Here is a 19,716-nt window from a genome sequence, read left to right as displayed (position 1 = left end):
ATTGCAGGCATTGCACTATGCATCTATGTCCTCTATATTGGCAGGAATCACTTCGCACCACTGTGACTCTATGGCGCATTACTACTGGTTGAAATGATTTTACATCTTACGCTGCTTCGCAGTTCCTCTATTGGCTATCAGTAGCATCCTGGTCGTCATAGGCCCATTGTGCTTACGAGTCACATTTTGAGTGAAGTATCTCATAAATGTTTCGTCATGTCTCGAGATTTCTGGCGTGCAAGAGAAAAGATTGACCAAATCAAAGAGCTGCTTGCATAAGCAAGAAAGTCATCAAACTCTGCAGATCTAGCTATAAATATCATGGTAAAAACCTTAAAAATGTAACTGTCCTATCCATCTTGCAATAGCGTCACGTAATGCTTCTGCCACACGCATGTAGATGTGCTTTATAGCTCCCCATTACATTTGAAATGCTGAATAATGGTCAAGTATGTGTCCAATTGCTCTGAAAAATAAGATTAAAATAATCTTGCACCATCTTGACCCCTCAAGTTCGGCTAAAATCTGGTATCAGCACAAATGCTTGTTGAGCGATTCGGGTGCCGACAGCACAACCCGACCGCCGTTCGGTCCGGTGAAGTGCTTACTCTGCTCTGCTTGTACTTCGCAACCCCGACACAGTAGAGAAGCTATCCTATCTGGCTGTCTCCGGTCTCTACCTAGTGGTTTGGGTGTCGGTTGGGCTCTCTACAATTAAATCGTCGACTCGCCTTTCGCTGACTCTAGAAAGAAAATGTTATTCGACCAGCACCTGCTCGAAGACAACGCGTGCCACCTCGTGATCGATGATCTCAATACGCCTCGGAATCCAAACATTTACTTTACTAGTCCTTACTTCGCGCTTAATTTGGATGCGGTACATGCTGCGGCTGACTTGGATATCTTGGAGCGATGGATCCCACGCTAATCTACCATCCAGACGAACAACTGTATTCTGGTCCCAAACCACGCGAAATCCACTAGAGTATATCCTTGTATTAAATATTTCGGCAACGCAGTGTACATTGATGTCAAAATCTTCAGGTCCACGGGTACAGACGACCACTTAGCACATTAAGACACTCTCATTTCAATGTTTCGGTTGCAGGGTCCCAGCGATTGAAAATTGCCAATATACCTGCATGAATACCAAGAGTGGTCAAAGCCATCTGAGGAGAGGCTCATCAGTTTTAGCAAGAACTCCAGGTATCCAACCGCCATTTATTCACGCAAAAACACGCAAGTTGAGTCGGTGAATGCTCTTACAGTCTCAGTCGTCAAATCACAAAGCTTCTCCAAACATGTTTTAAAGACACTAGATCAAACCGATGTATTGAATACAGTGAGTGAATTTGCCTAGCTCATGACACCTTATGTATCGCTGTGGTTGAACTTACCCTTACAAACAAAAGTTTATACCAAAATTGATAAACGTGATAACTACCTAGCTTATATAAATAACATACAGTATCAACTCTAATATGCAATTAATGATACGTGAAGAAAAGAAGATGAGGATGAGCTTAAAATATGATCAAAGATCAAACGATCGAAAGATAGGTCGGAGAATTTGACTCATGGTTGGAGGCTTTAGTGAATACCAAACACCATGTGACCGCTTCCTAACTCGAATCGCCGTGGGATCCGAACTCTCAGACAACATATTGACACCACCACTCAAACCACTGAGCCAAAATCTATGTCGAAACTGGAGTGGTAAAGTCCACTACTTCAAAGCAAGTTCTGAGTAGAAATTCTTGATACTCACTCAGAAGGCTTGCCAACAAAAAAGTAAGCTGCCTTGCACATTCTTCATAACCAACACCTTCCGTGTAAATGTTCGCTAACTCGATTCGTATCTCCTCACACTCCTTTTATATCTCCGCTCACTCATTTCTGCGTATCTTCACTCACTTAATTATTTGTATCCCCACTCACTCGCTCACTCTATTGTAGGCGATGGTCAAACTAGACACACTTGAGCACCTTGGAGCCGTCTTTGTCGCCATCCGTGTCCCTGCCGCTGCCAATCACGTTTGACGGTGGCTAGTTGGGTACATCTCTGATAAAAGATTTGTGGTAGCGTCTTCTACAACGGTCGTGCTGATCGGTTATGGGCGCGTAACTCTGTCTTCACCAGACATCATCACTTATATCTCACTGTCCTCATCCGAACCATAACTCTAGCTCAACTCTGGGCATATGCCCCCCGTCCTTCTTCCTGGTGCAGCTGGAATAAATACTGTCCTCAGGGTCTAATTAGACTTCTGGGCGGCGAAAGTGACTCGGGACGATCGGGTCTGAAGCGGTGGGATGCTAGGCGCTCCATCTTGATGTGCTGGGGTCGCTTGTACAGAAGCTCAAAAAAATGAAAGTGACGCTTGGCTGGAAAAGCCGCTCCTATAACCTGCCGAATTAAATATCTTTTATTTGCCGCATTGGAAAAACAGTTACGTTTTGCAGGTTCCCGTACATTGATGATACATGGAAAGCGTTGGACAAACTCACTGAAGGCCGGATGAGTCTTCAGCTTTTGTAACACCTTTGAAAGTCGTTCAACTGCGTCGTCCGTGGGTAGGCTTACCGAACGTGAGCGAAAAAAAGTCGTGAGGATTACCTGGATCGCTACGAGCGCCGGTGTGAATTGTCGTCTGTAGAATAGACACCAATTGCGATCAGACCACAGAAAGTGAAGTGTGACCGCGTGGAGAACGTGCCACAACATCGTCGGAAAATTTTCAGTCGTCGCCTACTTGCAACTTCTTGGTCCGAGCAATGTCTTGTAATGTTGGGCGCTCAATGAAAAGCGGTGATACCAGCTCGAACTCCCGCCATTAGAGCTGCGATAGGAGCATGCAGTCGAAGAACAAATGCTGCCTCTGGGAACCAGAACCTCTAACTCACCGGTAGAAGATGGATGGCGTGCCGAAATTGCAAGACTTCGAAGACAGGTGGTGGGATTTTGCGCAAATACTGGCTGAAGTTGACAAACAACTTGATTTGCGCTTCGCCGACTCGCTGTAAGTGAGTTATCACTGGATGTAGCTTCCTCGGTGGCTTGGATGTCCACACAGCACATAAAAGTGCAGATCGCGAATCTCTTGAAGCAAGCACGTCTTCACGCCACTTGAGCAGCCTAACTGAGGAAGCAGACACATTCACTCGCTGTTCGACCGCCATAACACAAGTTGCGACACGTCAAGTCGGTTAATGGTCTGTGTTGCCTCCTTATTCAGCATCCGCAGCCACTTTGCCTGCAAGCCAGATGTTGCACACGCGAGAGTGTAATCGATGTGTCGTCCCAAAAAGTCTTGCTGCATCGGCCATGTGCTGGCTTTGCGCACAAAGTCTGCGTTCTTGCTCGATGAAAGGTCATGCCACGTGATGTCTTGTACCACCCAACTCAAGTTGCTCGACACCAGGTCGACGTCAGGCTCCACTCGAGCAGAAGCGGAAAGATCATGAGAAATCAAGCGCTTTTCATTGCCCAGCGCGATGAGGAAGCAGTATGAGCAGCTCGGCGCTCGTTGTCAGCCAATTCCACGCGCGTAAATTGCAGAAGCAGTGCAAAACGCTTCCACTTGAGGCGCGCGTTAATACTTGGGATGCCGAGTCCGCGATCACTGCGCCATTTAAGCACGAACTCATTAGAATAAGCTGCACATGTGACTCATCCTGTTTGTGCTTGCGTCTCAGCACGAAGAGATTCAATATCGACTGCAATCGCATTACGATTGGTGCCAACATCGACACATACTCCGTATAGTGACACAGACAGGAGAAAAATCATCGTCTGTGCAACCACAAATTGACCACAGAGCGTGCGTGCGCGCCGAAACCACGCCTTGTAGCCGTGTCGGACGAGAAACTTGATGATCGTGTCGTCGACGGAAACCTATTCGAATGGGATACCGATTTCTTGTCTGTCTCCAAACGGTCGAGCACTTGAACGCCAGGAAGCAAGTGGCAGTTCTCTTGTCGATTAAGCGCCAAAGGTACCGACTTGAACAAGTTGAGCTTCGCGTAGGAACTTCTGCAATAGTCCCCACGAGCTGAAGTCGCGTCTGCTGGTTCGGACCAAGCGCACAAGCAAAGTTTAGTCATCTACAAAGAGCATGCTTGTAGTTGTGTAGTTTGCGTTAATACATCCCCTTGGCAATCGTCAAGACGAGAAGAAGCGCGGACAATGAATTGCCTTGATACACGCCTCGCGTCGGATGCTGTGCGGGCAGCGGTTGATCAATAGATGCGCTTGTGCATTCGTGTACAATGGCTTTATCTTTTGGATAACGACGCTGCCACGCCGCAATCTCTCGTGTTACCGGATCATGTTACGGCAGTAGACTTGACCAAACGCTTTCTGAAAGTCCAAAAACATAATGAACACCTCTTCGTCATAAGCTGTCACGAGGTCTTGCAAATCAGCGATGAACCGCATGTGGGGTGGATCGTCCGTTCTTTGAGGAATCCCTACCGTTTTGCATGTATCAAGTCGGCCATGACTTGCTGCGAACAATATTTAAGTGCTTTCGACAACACCTTCACATTGATCTGCGTGAGTGCGATCGATCGGTAGTTGCCTGGTTCAGCCCTCGATCCCGTCTTCTGTAGCAGTACCACGGCAGACTTGCACTGAGATGGAAGCAGGATGCTTAGGCACTCGTCGGACACATCCTGGGCGGCCCTGTAGTACTAGAGGTCAGCCTCATTCATGCCAGACAACGATGTCGCTCTCATATGGCAAAATGCATTTGCGAGGACGACAGCTGTAATTGGTGCGTCAAGCGTACGATCGATTTTTTAAACAAAGTAGACAATCGAGTCAAAAAAAAGCTAACGCTGCATGGCGAAGAATCTCCTCTTCTGGACTGTTGGGATTTCCCATCTCGGATTATCAGTCGTCACGGAGTTACACATACCCAGCGTGTAACAGGGTTACAATTACCTATGTATGAAAGGGCGTTTCACATAAGATGGTGTGACCGTACAAAGGTGTGGATCACACAGTTTAGTAATCACACAATGGTGTGGCTACGCCGTAATAAGCAGCCACTACGTGGCAGGACTGCCGGTTTTTACTATCTAATTCGAATAACCCTAAACCCTCAAATACAGTTTCAATTTAAAAAGGAAGAACTTCAAAGCCTTCGTTGAGGTTCTTAAAGTACTCTTAAGGGTAGCGGATTGCAATCCGCTACAATCGTACTAGTTCTTGTATAGAACGTAAGGTCCGTGACCTTAGCTTAGCTTCCTCTAAGCATTGAGCTGCGACAGCCTTGCTGCAACAGTACTCTAGGAAGCGAAGAGGTATACTTTAGATTTCGTCGAAACCCTTCTCCTTGGTGTTCCGACTTGCTCGATTGAGACTTGACGCAGACTCGTGTCCAGTGGACAGAAGAAGAACTTGATGGATTCTTGTTGTTGGCCGCTTGGAATCCGAACTTGGTGTCTCGATTGTATGGACTTACCCACGTGACGGTTTTTCTGTAGTTTTTCATGGTTTCGTTTAGCTGCTGTACGATATCGAGCAGGAGTGCGATGCAGGCGTCCACAACCGCTTGCGTGACTTGCATCCGAAGCTTCTTCTGCACATCTTGCAGATTTGTCATGATGCTCGTCTTTCATTTCTCCCACGCCTTGCCTGGGTTCTCTGCGGGGCACAGCTGATCATAAATCAGCTCGGCTTCCTTCTTAATCGCAGATACAACTTTCGTGTAGTCGAGAAGGTAGCGTGGAGACTTCCAGTCACCCCGACATGCAGCTGTTTGCCCAGACGAACGATTACGAAGTGAGCGGGATGGTCGCCGGCGTGTTTCGGTAGGAAGTTCTTCGAATTGTCGCAGAAGCGGTTGTACAAGCAGGAGGTAGTACAGCTAGTTTCTCTGAGGAAGCAGACCGGTGACCACACGCTTCGTGTCGAAATAAATCTGCCATGCCTCAGCTACGCCATCCACTCCAAACAGATAGATCGTCTCGTTTCATACATCAAGTCAGGATGTGAAGACTCGAGTCGAGGGTCGGGATGAATTTTGAGGTCGCCCAACATGAAGTGCGTCACTTGATCCTCGAGCCTATCAGTCTCAAGTTTGAAGAAGTGTTTCTTTACTGTCAATCCGCAGGGGCATACTCGTTAGGGATGTATATGGGAATACTCTCGGCCATCACAGCCGCAACAAGATATTGACTTACAACCGACAGCTGTGGGATTTAAAATGCCGAGTCGGAGCCAGGGTTGTCAAAGTGATGTACTGACGTGTTATAAGGGTAGTACCCATCAAGCTTACACAGCTCTTCGAGGTCGTCGAGCAAGTGACCCCGCCACTGCACCTCAATCCATTGCTGCTGTTGTGCATATCGAGGTCCGACCCGTAGCAAGCGAAGGAGCGTATTGGGTTGCAGCATTTGCGTTTTATGCGCGGGAATCCTTTCGACCGGCTGACCAGTGAGATACTGGATCGAAATACCATTGACAATGATCGTCGGCGCAATATAAATAAATGCCAGCTTAAACATTCCCAAAGCCTTGGTCCCTTGGGATAGCTCTCACATCGACTTGGACGTGTTCCACAATTTGCCGCACGCCATAAAGTTGTCGAGGCGCTTGACTGGAATTGTTGTTCCCATCACGTTTTTCACTTGGCGGCAAAAGTGAAGTCTTGACCCGGCTGCGACGCTGACAATAGGCGTTTGATTGTGTGCAACTGCGCGAGCTCATCAATTTCAGTCCTGTTGCATGCCATCCTTAGCGACAGCGCGCTGTTGAAGACGAGCGGACACTTGATCGTCTTTTCCACAATTTGGTTGGTACTCGCGACATTTTTGAGCAGCTTGCACACTCTGTCGACCTTCCTGTCTGCTCCCGCGTGACGGCCAGGGAGGGTACTAAGAAGCACCGTGTTTCCTCGTCGAGCATAGAGTCGGTCACTTCCATGACTGGAGATGCATTTGATGCCTACTTGATCTTTGTGTGGTGCTAACTCACAAAGAAGGCGGTATTGGACGCTTCACATTCATAGGAATGATCTGGCAACACACGCCGTACTTCTTATCGGCCGTCATGTCCCTCGAATCGAACGAGACTGCCATACATGATATTAAGTTTTCGGTTGCGATGCCATCAGTGGTATCGGATTCTGCTTCAGTAGAAGAGCAGTGGTAACGAGGCTGCTACAACCTCGCTTCATATTGTCGTTCGTGACGGTGGCGAAGCCGTCGATCAAGAGCAACTGCCAAGGAGAGAGTTCTTGCCGGTCGAGCTGGCGGAATTTGCGATCGGCAGTACATTGTCCCGACTACTTGGGGAACTTACGAATTGGTTGGCAGCAAGTTCTGGCCATACTGAGGTCTGCTCTGGAGCTAACCACTCCGTTTTTTGCTTTTTTCGGCAGTCATCTAGAGTACGGTTTGCTTTGGTGGATCTTTCTTTGCTCTGGCGTACAAACTCCGAGACGTTTCGTGATGTCACTGCAGTTGTGAAGCGGATTCAATGAGACACGCTGGACAAGGAAAGTCGTCGCCAGTCGTCCCAACGTCGATGCCGTGGTGCTAGCGGTAGCCGAACGACAGACGTTCTGACTGGAACAGAGCATTCTTGCTTTGCGCTGGATGCAATTTATTATTGAACAGGATCTGGTCGCACACCGACCCAGTCACCGTCAATGCGCTTGGTCATGTGCTGGTGAGGAATTAGATGCGTAAGGTAGCAGACGTGATTCCCGTGATGAGGCTTACTTCGCGGAACGTGTCGTGCACCGGCTGGGATCCAAATGAGAACAAGCGGTGCAGGATCACGTCCGTGTTGGTGTCCGAGTCGCCCTTTGCGATATCGATGGAGTACTTGCTACCTAGCATGTCGAATTACCTAAACACGACTCCATCATCATTGATTTTGACCTTCGTGCGCTCCGGCCTTGAGCAGGCTCTTTTAGTTATCATTTTCACGCGCGGATTGTCACTGGTGAGCTTCGATACTTGCCCGATCGCGTGCTTGCCGTTCTGCTACCCGATACACTCATAGCCATGGTGCACGCCAGCCTGCAACACCGTGATCTTCTGGAGCGTAGTCTGACCGGTGACGGTCACCATGTCGTATTTGCGAGCAAAAGATCGTATGGTCGCGCCTGCTTCATGCTAGTCGAGCTGAACGACCGTCACTACCAGCGGCGTACTAAGGCTTGATCGCTTCGATGTCACATACGAGGAGCTTCGAGATCACTACACGATGACGCGCAGCTCTGACTTCAGCTTTATCGCATCAAATCGTCTCTTGCTGCCTCAACAAATCCGCCATCATCGAACGTGTCTCAACACTTGGATGGGGGAAGTATTGACGGGAGGCTAAGTGCGATCCAAAGACTGGTTGTTAGAAGCAGCAGCAGCGTCAGGAGGCGAGTCGGTACAGTTGGGGTCGCGTTCATGAGATCGTCATTGGGGTCAACTGCATCAGCAGAGACAACGGCCGGCAGAGCTGGAAACACAGGCGGCGGAGGCGACGGGGTAGGGGGAGGCTACGGTATAGTCGGATGAGTACCTTGCAATGAGCCAGTTGAAGGTCAAACGCATTCCGAGCAAGATGGGTTGACCGTGGTTCTCGGCTAGATACTGAGTGCGGACCCACAAGTCATGCCAATTACAGCGCGGTGGGAGATGGGGCGGCAAATCTGCCGGATTCATCATATTTTAGAAGAAACGGAAAATGACAGCCGGCTGAGGGCTGGGGGAGGGAGGGTTCGTTTAAATAGATGACTTCTGGAAAAGCCGGCAAATTGAGAAGTATTTCGACCATTCAGGTGTAGATTGGTCGATTTAAATATATGATTCCATTCTGACCTTCTCTCCTACAAGAGAGACTCAAAACAAATCTCACATGTTATGAGCCGAACGACGAAATTTGATACTTCAAGTTATCAGGCTGAATCATCTTTAGCGGCAAACGATCGTGGACCATTTGTTGCCCACCTTGACGGCTATTTGAAGGCATTAAGCTGGAATAGTCATGATGATACTTTTTTAGCTTCTCAGAAATTGACAAAAAGGTAAGGGAGTCAGGAAAATCGCAGAGTAAAAAGCTAAAAGAGGTGCTGAGTCGAGTAATTTTTTTCGGTCCTGGGTTGAATGGAAAGGATGAATATTCGAGCATTCAGTCGCATCACAACTCATCTCTCAAAATGGCTCAGAACACGTTAAATGCAGTGTGTGTTTTGGTGCTGAACGAATGTTACACCATTTAAAATATTTTGTTGAGCAGTGGCGGGTATGCAGTGGTGATTTGTTGTGGGCCCAATATACCGGGTGCTATGAGAAATCAATAGGAAGTCAAACTGGAGGGCGATACAGCGCTAGACATCATACTTGGAATAGATGAACTTTGCTAGAAAAGTCTGTTCTAAGGGCTTGGCCGCGACGATGTGAAAAAACTGTTTTACAAGCTCGGTTTGCTGAGAGGGCATTCGGTCTTTCATGGAGCAAGGAGCTTATGCTGAGGCGATTAGGATAGCTGGCTCTCACCCAGCAGACCCGGGCTGAGTTTTCTTCAGTGTTCCTTGAAATCTTGGTACTAGACAGCTTAATCACCTAGAAACCGTGTAAATAAACTTGTCGTTTGAAGGATTTTGACCGAAACGGCGTTGAGACATGGCGGTTTTATATCCGACATTAATTTTGCAATACAACTTTTAATGTAATAATCAGCCAAAATTTCTACAGCGATCGCATTTTAATTTTTTATGCCGATAGGTTTGCAAACCGCATTCGGAAGGAGCATTACTTACACTTCATGGCTGTGTGCGATGCCAGTGGAAGGCGGAAAATGTATGATAACGGGTCGGGTTTCATTAGCAATAAAAGTCAAAGTTTGGTCTTTTCGGCAAAAAATCATGCGTCAGCATACGGTACCATTCTATTATCCCCAAACAGAGTCGCGATACGGATGAAACGTAAGATCATGAAATAGGCTCGGAGCATGCTGCATTACAAGGGCATGTCATCGATAGGGTGAGCAGTAGCTGTGAGCAACGCAACTTATCTGATCAATTGGTCTGTAATTACCGAGTGGTCGAGCATGACGCCATTTGATGTCAGCTTTAAGGCAAAGCCTCAAATGGCACACGTGAGTGTTTTTGAGTCGCATGGGTACGCTTTCGTAGACACTGCAAAAAGGACGAGGTATGAACCCAAGTTTCACAATGTGTGTTCGTCGGGTACAAAACACAAAGAGGACCGTGTCTACGACGTAAAAGCGTCTCAAGGGAAAGGTAGCACGATCGATCAAGCTCGACAAGTGTGAAGTGAGCAGTATTTTCATTAAATCGTACTCAGGTCAAGAAGCGATCGTATACGTAACCAAAATGGATGCTACAGCAGCCCGATCCTGGATGCTCAACGTGCGATGAATAGAGTGCGTCGGAGAACCCGTTCAAGCGCTTATGATGAGTGAGATTGAGTCGGAACTGGATCCTAATGTGCAACAGCATCCGGCAATAGAAGATGGGACATTGACTGGACAGAAGGTAGCTGGAAATCATGCCCTTCAACCGCTTCAGAAGGGTCATTTGGTATTCTATTTGGGAGCAGAGCGATTGAGGTGTCTTCGGGAGCTAGTATTATGACCAGAAGTCGGCTTGTTACTAAATTTTGAACAAAGGTCGGAAAGAACCATGATTCACCTTTCCCGTAGAGTCCAAAAATCAACTAAGATGGATTCATTGCCGAAGCCGTATTGGCGTATGCGGCAAAGATCGACGACGCTTCGACACTACAAACACGTACGCTTAAGTAATCACAAGTAATAAATCAGTTGCTTAACAGGAGGCAATGAAGGCCGAAGATTTATCACACAAATAAATTGGTACTTGGTTGCTTAAGGTTGAGGGATAGCTCATCCCATTGGGTGTCGGTTGATCTTCGCCGATCAGCGCGACAAGAGCGGTCGAGTTTTACGCTACAATCAACTTATAGAAGAGACGCACTTCTCTGTGGCAAATATGCGCACAGTTTGTGTTGTCTGGGCGGTTCGCGATGCAGAAGCTCATTAAATGGAACAATTAAATGCAAACATGATTTTCCTGAACAGAAAGTAAAAAAGGCCGTGAATACATGGATGTAACTTCCGGTATTAAAGACGCCGGTGCACGTTTGTCTTCTAGATCAGGCAACTTACGTGTTAAAGCAAGCAACATGCGCTGAAACAAAACTTTACAAGGTGTCTTCGTTTCGAATGATTTCAAGGTTTGCGGTACAGATCAGTGCGTGTATGTAAAGCGCGCCAAAATCGGCTTCATACATTTCTCTGTCTGCATGTGGACCATATGATAACTGCAGTCAAGGCCTGTGCTGAGATTCTGGAAACAAAGATGCTAGCAGGAATGCGTTCAAGTTTAAAGATTTGGACGACGCAAAATTTATCTCGGGGCTGGAGATGAACCGTGACAATAGTGCTGGGACGCTGATGACCAAGCAGATACGGTACATTGACGATGAGTCGGAGTGATTTAATCAGCAGAGCGTCATGGTGTTCGACAACTTTTGTGATTCACAACTTAAGCTGACAACAGGCTGGTATCCATTAACAGATGCCAAAGCCACCGAGGAGTAGCGGCAAATTGAGCATTTCAAAGAACTAAGTACAGCCACAACTTTGGCTCAAACGTTGACTGTGAAGAAGGATGTACTGCTCAACGGCATAGTCAGCTGCGGAAGCGCTTGGCCTAGGTGAAGAACGACGTCATCTGCTCCGATGTCCAGTTTTTAAGCGCGGTGAGCCAACCCAGCTAAAATTATGTGGATGTGTCACAGTGACTGCCTAACAACGATCAATTGTCTAGTAGTACAGCTCTAGAAAGCTCATCTAGCCAATGCACAAGCCTTTTTTGAAGACAGATTCGTCCACAGTCGTGAAGGACAATTTAAAATGGATGAGAAGATTTGCATAAACACTTCTTTTGGTGTTTGCGCGATAATTAACCTATCACCAATAGAGCAAGCGGGTAATTATGCGCTGGAAAATTCCTTTCTTGGAGGCTTCAAAAAAATTGTAGTCTGCTCGCGAAGATTAAGGAAATCGTCAAATAAAAGAGTCCGGTTCTTTTGCTTCAAAAGAAGGCTTCGTTAGCTGACTACTCGTACAGATATAACACATTAGCCGGCGTGGCAAAGCTTTTCACCCTTTCTGATGTAGAGTATCGGTGCCGAGCGGCAAAATTTACATTTTCTCAACAAGCAGGCTTCGCTGATTACAAAAATAAAAATGTTAAGGGCATCGCATTGAAACCATGGTAATGGCCACTGCCGTCTGAAGTATTTTTTTATTTCGGGAACTAGAACATTTTCCTGACGCACTTTCCTATCCATAAATAACACGTGCTGTGGATCACTCGCCAACACGTACCACAACATGCTAATCCCTCAAGTAGAACTATAAACTTCCAATTTATGCACTTTGCACTATTTACATTAGGCACATTCATGCGACCAAAACACGCGCAGTTACTGCGTAAACGGTTTATCCTAGTAGATCCACTTGATAGTATGCGTGGAGATTTGACTTCCTCTTTCTGCATTTGCACCAACTTTATGAGGCGTATCTGTGCGACTAAAACACGCCTATGAACTACATATCCAACTCGTTCTCGCATTTGACTTTATATATTGCCAATTCTGTTTACTTAGTATATATCGCTGATCTGACCGTACTCGCCATTTACTTTATCCTCGGGCCTTGTATTGCACCATCCTCGTTGCTCGAGCAATTCGTGATTCATCCGCTCCGCCACTTCGTACTTACTGTTGATGGCTTTAAGGCACGGTCTTGTTATGACCGATTGCACCCGTTTTGTGCTGTTCATAAATTCTGCCCGCATCGGAGCGAAGGGTTTAACCCATTCACTCCATTGCTTCTTATGCTGACCACTCAGTATGCAAACTTTATCGACCTCCTTCCACGTGAGGATTGCCAAAGAATAACCCCTAATCAGAAAGGATGAGCGTCTGATTTCATCGCATAAGTCGCATTCAGTTATTTTTTCACTGATAGACGCCGACATTCAGATTCAGATTGGAAGAAATCCGTATTCATTGCACACGCCGATCGTATTTTGACCACTCAGCATGATCACCGCGCTTTTTGCGTCCGCGATCTGTGATTGCCGTGGTAGTTGGAGAAGGACGCGAGAAGCTTGTCCAGTTTTGTCCACCACCATGTAGCGCACCTTTGGCAGCACATACAAATGGACTTCATTACCCCACGCAGCAAGCGTGCTTTAGCTTAATATAGCGCATGGATGATTTTGGTCTCTGCAACTAGCAGTTTCATTGATCTCATCAGTAAATCTCAGCTTCATCGCGTGAAATTTCCGTGGTCCGTTGCACGACTGAATTATTATCTCATTATCGGCCATCAGTGCGGATATCGCTGACAACCGACCTGGGTTCTTGTAGTTAGTCGGCACAGACTTGCCAATTGGGCTCATGCACTGCCAGCCAGTAGAAGATGAAGGTGCAGTCTCTCATACATGACGAGTAATCAACGGGAATTTCAGCCGGGTAGCTTGGGTAGTCCGCTCGACAGTCATCAGAATGGAAGTTGTTTCGTAATTCACTGTCCTTGTCCGATCTATGAGCTGGAAAGAGCACAGAGTTTGTGAGCACTGTCCTACTTTCTTGGGGATGGACAGTTGAGTAACTTGTATCCCTGACAGCAGTAGACGCGGGTTGCGCTGCACTTTTGTTCTCGCTGCTTTCTTTGCTCTAAGGAAGATGGACAGATGGGTACTGCATTTGACAGTCGGAGCAAAATGCCCTGTGACAATCTAGCAATTCTTTTACGTCTACCACAGTAAGATGCAGCTCTTTCTCATTAAATTAGAAATTCTGTCACGTCCTTGATAGATCTTTCGATGCTACGTATACACCATTTGAAAATGACTCGTTTAAGTATCCTTTAAGCATATTATTGAACATGACATACAGATAATGGCTTCTTCTGACGCTTTTGTAACAAATTAGCCGATTTCATGATAAGAGGTTCGCTCGAAAGCCTTCCTGAGCACTGTAATCAGCCTTATTCAATCTCTTCGTCGATCAAAATTTGAGCTATGACCAATCAGTCTGACGTTGATCATACCAACTTAACGAATCTTAGCTCTGCTGACGACATTGTTCGGGATTCTTGATCTCGGTCAAGATATATGATGTAAGAATAAAGGATTTCCAGTCGAATTAAAGCTTCCTTGGTCTTATCCTTGATTCTAAGGTTTCCTCCTGACACCATGAAATTCGGCCAAGCTGATTAAGGCATATTTGCTGCTACAAGATAGCTGCATTGCCGTGGTCATTAAAGAAGACGCGAGAAACTTGTTGTTTGCTCAAAGCTTGAACAGTCTTAAGCATCATCAGATAGCACACTCTAGGCAATGCAATCGTACGAGCTCCATCGATCCATGACGCAAGCGCACTCTAGCTTCATACAGCAAATAGACGTATTTGCTCTCTAGTAAGTGCTTACGGTAATACAACGCGCTTCTTCTCCTGAGTTTCAACGCGGTCGACTCAAATCTCTGTGGTCCGTGTCAATAGACTACGCAAGGTAGGCGGACGTGTTCCCTGTCCTGCGCTTGGGTTCTCTATGACTTCAATCGCCTCACTTGACTGCAACAAGGATCGCCAAGCAATTGAATTGCCATCCCATTATCGGTCAGCGACAACCGAGCAAGGTTCTTGTGTTCAGTAGGCACAAATCCTGCTGATCCGTATCGATGAATGGAGGATAAAGAGCTCAGTATCTCCGTAATGGGGTCACACGAACCACTGTATGAAAGGGCGGGTCACACGAGGTTGTGTGTCTGTACATAGGTGTAGACTACACAAGTAGATGTAATTGCACAATGGTGTAGCTACACCATAACAGAAGCCACTAGGACTGTCAGTAGTAATGCATATCAGTTAATTTTTACTATATTAATAAGGTATTACCAGATTAATTAGGGAATCCTAACGTTTTAGATATTGGCGGCTCTGTCGCAACTGAGACAGTTAAACAAATTTTTAGTTATTAGCAAAGAGCGTCTTTACCTCGGTCAAGGTATTAAGTACTCTTGGAGGTAGCGGATTGCAATCTGCTACACTCGTACTGGTTTTTGTAAATAACGTTAAGTCGGTTACGCTAGCTTATCTTTCTCTAAGCAAAGAGCTACGGTAGCCCCGATGCATCCTCGTACCTGTGTCGGCAGTAGATGTGGGTTATGCTGGACTCTCGTTCTCGCTGTCCCCTTTTGCTCGACGGGAGATAAACAGCTAAGTACCTGGTACCATTGCTGACAGTAGAAGCAGGATGTCCTGCAACAAGTGCTTGAGCTTGTGATGGAAAAACATATGTCGCTCATCTTCTTGTGTTGAGCTTGGATGGTCTCGTGCTTGGTGAAGATCACCACAGGACGTTCATCTTCGATAAAGCTTGAAGAGCGGATAGCTTGCGGCTTAGGGTGGAGCCAGACTTACTCCAAATTCAACGTGAAGGTTAACGGCCGAGATTGGGTGTATGTAAAGTAAAGTGGTCAACACTATTGTCAAGTTGAGATTGAGGTGTCTTGCTAATCAATTCGTAGAAAAACATTGAAATATGCTGAAGACGCTTGTTTTCATAAAAGCTACTGATATCTATCAAAGTTGATTTCAGCTATAATTTGAAAGGATTTAATTGAATCACATGAATACCACGGACCATTGTCTGATGCTAATATTTTGCTTTGTGAATCTTTTTTAATTTCCATTTCGATTCGTAACGGTATGAAGTTTTGCAGAAGAGATTTTGTTCATTCATGTAGTTCATTAGAGCTCTTACAAAGCAAAAGCGATTTTGATTGTAATTAGCTTTATTTTCATGAAAATGAACGTCATAAGTTGTTTTTAATGCTTACTTAAATGATTGAGTAACAAGTTCATTAATGTTAACGATTTTGCTTTACATACACTCAGTATCAGGTGTACATTCCAAGTTGCTGATGACGCTGCAAGTCGAATTATGAAGAACCTGGACTCTACCTAAAGCCATGAAGATTCCGCTCTCACGGTCTATATAAGTGGTAAAGCGATAGCTGAGTCACGAAGCGCCACTACTGGTCTGAATGTCGCGAGCGAAACGGTCATGACCAAATGTGGTGACTGCAGGAAAGATTAGTAGGCAGCAGCATACTTTTCGCTTTTTCCGAAAACTAAAACATCGCTTGTGGTCTAAAAATGCACTAGAAGGTGATCGAGTCCATAAAGATGACGTGTTAAAGGTGAGCAAGATACGTGCTTGCCTTCGGGGATGTGCTCGCAGTTTGTCGAAAAAAAAACAGAAATGGTTTAGTTATCTACGACGTTTAAGTCAATGTACTGAAAGCAGTAGTTTGAAACGGTTAAGGGGCTGCGCTCTGATAAAGGAAGTCGTGAACAGCACTAAGGGTAGTAGTATTTGTAGCAGAAAACCGTGGCTTATAGCCATCAATAGTACGGAATGGCGGATTGGTTAAGTCACGAAATTCTCGAAGAAATATAGAGAACTAGAAGTGCGGGAGGATTAAGTGGACGACGGGTGCAGTCAGATCAGCGATGGTAGCATGATAAATATCCTCAAGTCAAACATGAAGCTGAACGAGTTTAATTGCGAGTTAAAAAACGTATGTGTGGTACCTGCACGTGTTTTGGTCGCATGGATATGCCTCCTATAAAAAGAGCGAAATGCGATAGTGAGGGTTGAAAGTTTTAACGTTTCTGTTAATGGACTCTGCTAAGAGCTCAAAAGGATATTGACATTACAACTCCCACAAACGCAAGGTCACAATGACTTCGTCTCTAAAGCGAATGGCGTATACCCACCACTCCGGTTTATTAGGACAAATAGATGTTTTTCACGGTACTATGTAAGGTGCTGACACGTTAACTTTGGAACTGAATGTCTGACTTTAAACCTCGTACACTCGTCATCAAGTGAATTAGCTGCAGAAGCCCTCGGTTCATCACCAGCTTCCAGCTGCTGCTGTTGCTGTCGCAGAGAATCCAACAGCTCCTCGCGCGTAACTTCGGTTTACGTGGAAGTATGGGTCATCATACCGATGCCACCGCGCCATTCAAGTGCATATTATAAACAAAATATGAGCTGAAACAAGTAGAACGTGCCTGTTAGATTGCAACACAATCCAACTAGTGTTGATGAATGTTGTCGAAGGTGCACCAGTAGAGCAAACAGTGCATCCTTAATCAAGGCAAACAAACACTTTCGATCAACACCGAAACTGATTTTTATTTATCTTTTTATCGTGATCTTAAAATTTTGAATTTCCTAAATATACTAAATATATATGGTTAAATCATGCAAAACTACTGGCTACCTAGCCCCGTACCATGTGTGTGGTCACATTATGCACATCTCGTGTGACACACACCCCTGTTATTAGGGTTCGTGTAACCCCGTTACAGATGTGGTCGAGGTTGGAAAGTACAACAGCGAGCTGCAGTTGCGATTTACAAGCCTTGAGACTACGCGCGAGATTGGACATCAATTTGTTTAACCTCTCTGAAGATGTGGTTCCTATACGTGAAGCTTTGATGCGACATATGTCGTGGGCGTTTGCATCTCCCAATCTAGCAACTTAGAGTGCGTTTATATTTTCTTTTTTACGGATGGCTCTAATAGCGGATAATGTCAAGAAAATGAAACGCGAATTGCCGCAATGGCATAAGTCATTTTTCATGAAGCGCTAATTGCAGCGGGGTTACCGAAGCTCTTTCGCTAAGAGGAACCTTGGTTAAGGTTGGTACCTTCGTTATATACTTAGAGCCAGTACGAGTGTAGCGGGCGCACTTAACTTACTCCAAGAGTGATTGCAACCTTATCCCAAGGCTAATTAACCCTTCCGTTTAAAAGGTTTACTGTATTTCTTGGTTTGATTCGCGGCAAAGCCGCCCATGTCTATAAGCTGTCTTATATATACATAGCAAAACCTGATTATATGCATAACTATTGGTGGTCCAGCCACGTACAGACTTCTTGTTAACTTGAGTCACACCGGTTTATGTAACCCGCACCATTTTGAGATCACATTATCTTGTGTTGCCAGCACCCTTCATACCAGGGCACGTAAAACCCCGTTACATCATCCATCAAGATTGTGAACACCTACAGCTCACACTAAACTGTTGCATTGAATAAGGTTCGCGTGTCTGAGACACCAAAAGATTACCTGGACCGGCTTCCGGTCATCATTTTCTAGAACGCCTGCAGACAGAGCCCTTCTTCGTCTTCTGCACGCGGTACAACATTGAACAGCACGATCGTGGCTTCAAGGGAAGCGCAGCCCTAGCTCTCGGTTACCGAGTTTGTCAGTGACAGGGTCGCACGACTAAGAACACAGACACGAAGTCTACATCCGACCGCGCAACGCTCCCGCCACGAGCTGTAGATTACCTCGTCAGGGATATGAAGGAAGTCAACTACGAGTCAGATACTCCTTTCCAGTGATAAGAAGAAGAAGAAGGCGAGGTACTTCGAAGCGCGACATGAGCCCTATTCGAACCTTGTGGACGACGTGTCTGATTTTCGACCTCTCGACTTCCGGGGAGAGTGGAATCATTAACAATGACCTCTACGAGGCACAAAAGTAGCAGTTGGATGATATCGGCAGGGCGGCTTCGATGCCGTGCATCCACGGTCGGTCCTTGCCCTTGTGTAGAATACGGCATCCGCTCGGCGGATTCCGCTGCAGAAGCAAAAAACACGATCACTCAATCGTTGGGCGTCTACGTGATCGCCCCCCCGGCCACTACAGAAGCTGAGCCTTACGAATAAAAAGATCACCGAGCTTGCTTCTTGGTTCCTAAAGAACCCCCCGGTGGATACGTACCGAACATGACTTCATGCCCAATAAGAAGGCGCTCCTAATTCGCGATGCGGACGATTCCTGTTGTGCTCGTCGATGGAGAAACCCCTGCAGATGACGACGATCTCTTTGAGGAAAAGGTACAGCGGCACTGGAAACGTTTCTCGCTGAACAACTTATATTTTAGCTACAAAGAGGTGGACGCGGTATCGAAACGCCAACTTCGGTTTGAGTTTGCCAAACTCAAGGCGCGTCGCCGACTTCCTTCGGTTTGTCGCCCTGCGACGAGCTCTGTTGTAACTCAGACGGAAAGTCTGCAACCGCAGCAGTCCAGGGCCATAGCATCAGTTCAGCTCAAGGCCCTTCGGCTTTCCTGGCTATCGCCAAGAAGCGCTGGGCATACGACGACGCGAAACGTCATGATCCCTCTCCCCCTGGGTTTGACCCTGGCGACGACCTCGACCCAAAAGACGTTCTACAAGACAACGGAAACCACCATTCTTGTCGAATAGAGTTGGTGGCTTATGATGACGTCTTCGTCTGTCCAGGACTCGCAATACTCTTCGAGCCCTTGAGGGCGAGGTCCATCGCGATCGGGACTCCGCTGAGCATTATGCTGGGGTCGCATACCGCTGCGCGGAAGACCTAGATAGCTTGGAGCACGTTGTGCACCGGCTTCCTCACGTTAAGGGTGTTAAGTATGCTCCTGTAATTAATGCTTCCATTAACTCATGAGTTATGGTGATTGGCTCGAGCGGTTTGGCATCATGATGCTAAACGGCAAGTTGTGAGCTCAATTCCCACTAAGGATGGTTGTGCGTGTTTAATCTTTATGGTTAAGACTGCATATGTCTGCATATTA

The 19,716-nt window shown here is 46.3% G+C and overlaps 5 protein-coding genes across 5 annotated transcripts; 1 reads left to right on the top strand and 4 right to left on the bottom strand.

Annotated features, from left to right (window-relative positions):
- Window positions 1-757: 757 nt before the first annotated feature.
- Window positions 758-1,169, bottom strand: PHALS_10303 (uncharacterized protein; the record flags this gene model as incomplete). Its single annotated transcript, XM_024725702.1, has 2 exons — window positions 758-1,065; window positions 1,139-1,169. The coding sequence occupies 2 exons, from the start codon at window positions 1,167-1,169 to the stop codon at window positions 758-760; spliced, it is 339 nt and encodes a 112-aa protein (XP_024576452.1).
- Window positions 1,170-10,346: 9,177 nt separating this feature from the next.
- PHALS_10302 (uncharacterized protein) lies at window positions 10,347-10,607 on the top strand (the record flags this gene model as incomplete). Its single annotated transcript, XM_024725701.1, has 2 exons — window positions 10,347-10,382; window positions 10,443-10,607. The coding sequence occupies 2 exons, from the start codon at window positions 10,347-10,349 to the stop codon at window positions 10,605-10,607; spliced, it is 201 nt and encodes a 66-aa protein (XP_024576451.1).
- Window positions 10,608-12,662: 2,055 nt separating this feature from the next.
- On the bottom strand, window positions 12,663-13,040 carry PHALS_10301 (uncharacterized protein; the record flags this gene model as incomplete). The annotated part of the gene is made up of 1 exon (XM_024725700.1): window positions 12,663-13,040. One exon carries the CDS (start codon window positions 13,038-13,040, stop codon window positions 12,663-12,665), a length of 378 nt encoding a protein of 125 aa, XP_024576450.1.
- A 4-nt stretch (window positions 13,041-13,044) lies between these two features.
- PHALS_15420 (uncharacterized protein) lies at window positions 13,045-14,795 on the bottom strand. The gene has a single exon (XM_036407424.1). The coding sequence runs from the start codon at window positions 13,464-13,466 to the stop codon at window positions 13,257-13,259; it is 210 nt and encodes a 69-aa protein (XP_036263129.1). The 5' UTR covers window positions 13,467-14,795; the 3' UTR covers window positions 13,045-13,256.
- Window positions 14,796-16,894: 2,099 nt separating this feature from the next.
- PHALS_10300 (uncharacterized protein) lies at window positions 16,895-17,115 on the bottom strand (the record flags this gene model as incomplete). The annotated part of the gene is made up of 2 exons (XM_024725698.1): window positions 16,895-17,020; window positions 17,089-17,115. 2 exons carry the CDS (start codon window positions 17,113-17,115, stop codon window positions 16,895-16,897), a joined length of 153 nt encoding a protein of 50 aa, XP_024576448.1.
- Window positions 17,116-19,716: the final 2,601 nt, after the last annotated feature.

This window comes from Plasmopara halstedii (assembly GCF_900000015.1).
Source record: "Plasmopara halstedii genome assembly, contig: Scaffold_470, whole genome shotgun sequence".
In the NCBI taxonomy this organism is placed as follows: domain Eukaryota; phylum Oomycota; class Peronosporomycetes; order Peronosporales; family Peronosporaceae; genus Plasmopara; species Plasmopara halstedii.
The sequence above is the reverse complement of the archived record's forward strand: the minus strand, read 5'-3'. Positions and strand labels throughout refer to the sequence as shown.

Coding starts and splice junctions, on each gene's coding strand:
- PHALS_15420 (XM_036407424.1), bottom strand. CDS start 13,466: ATGAGCCCAATTGGCAAGTCTGTGCCGACTAACTACAAGAACCCAGGT.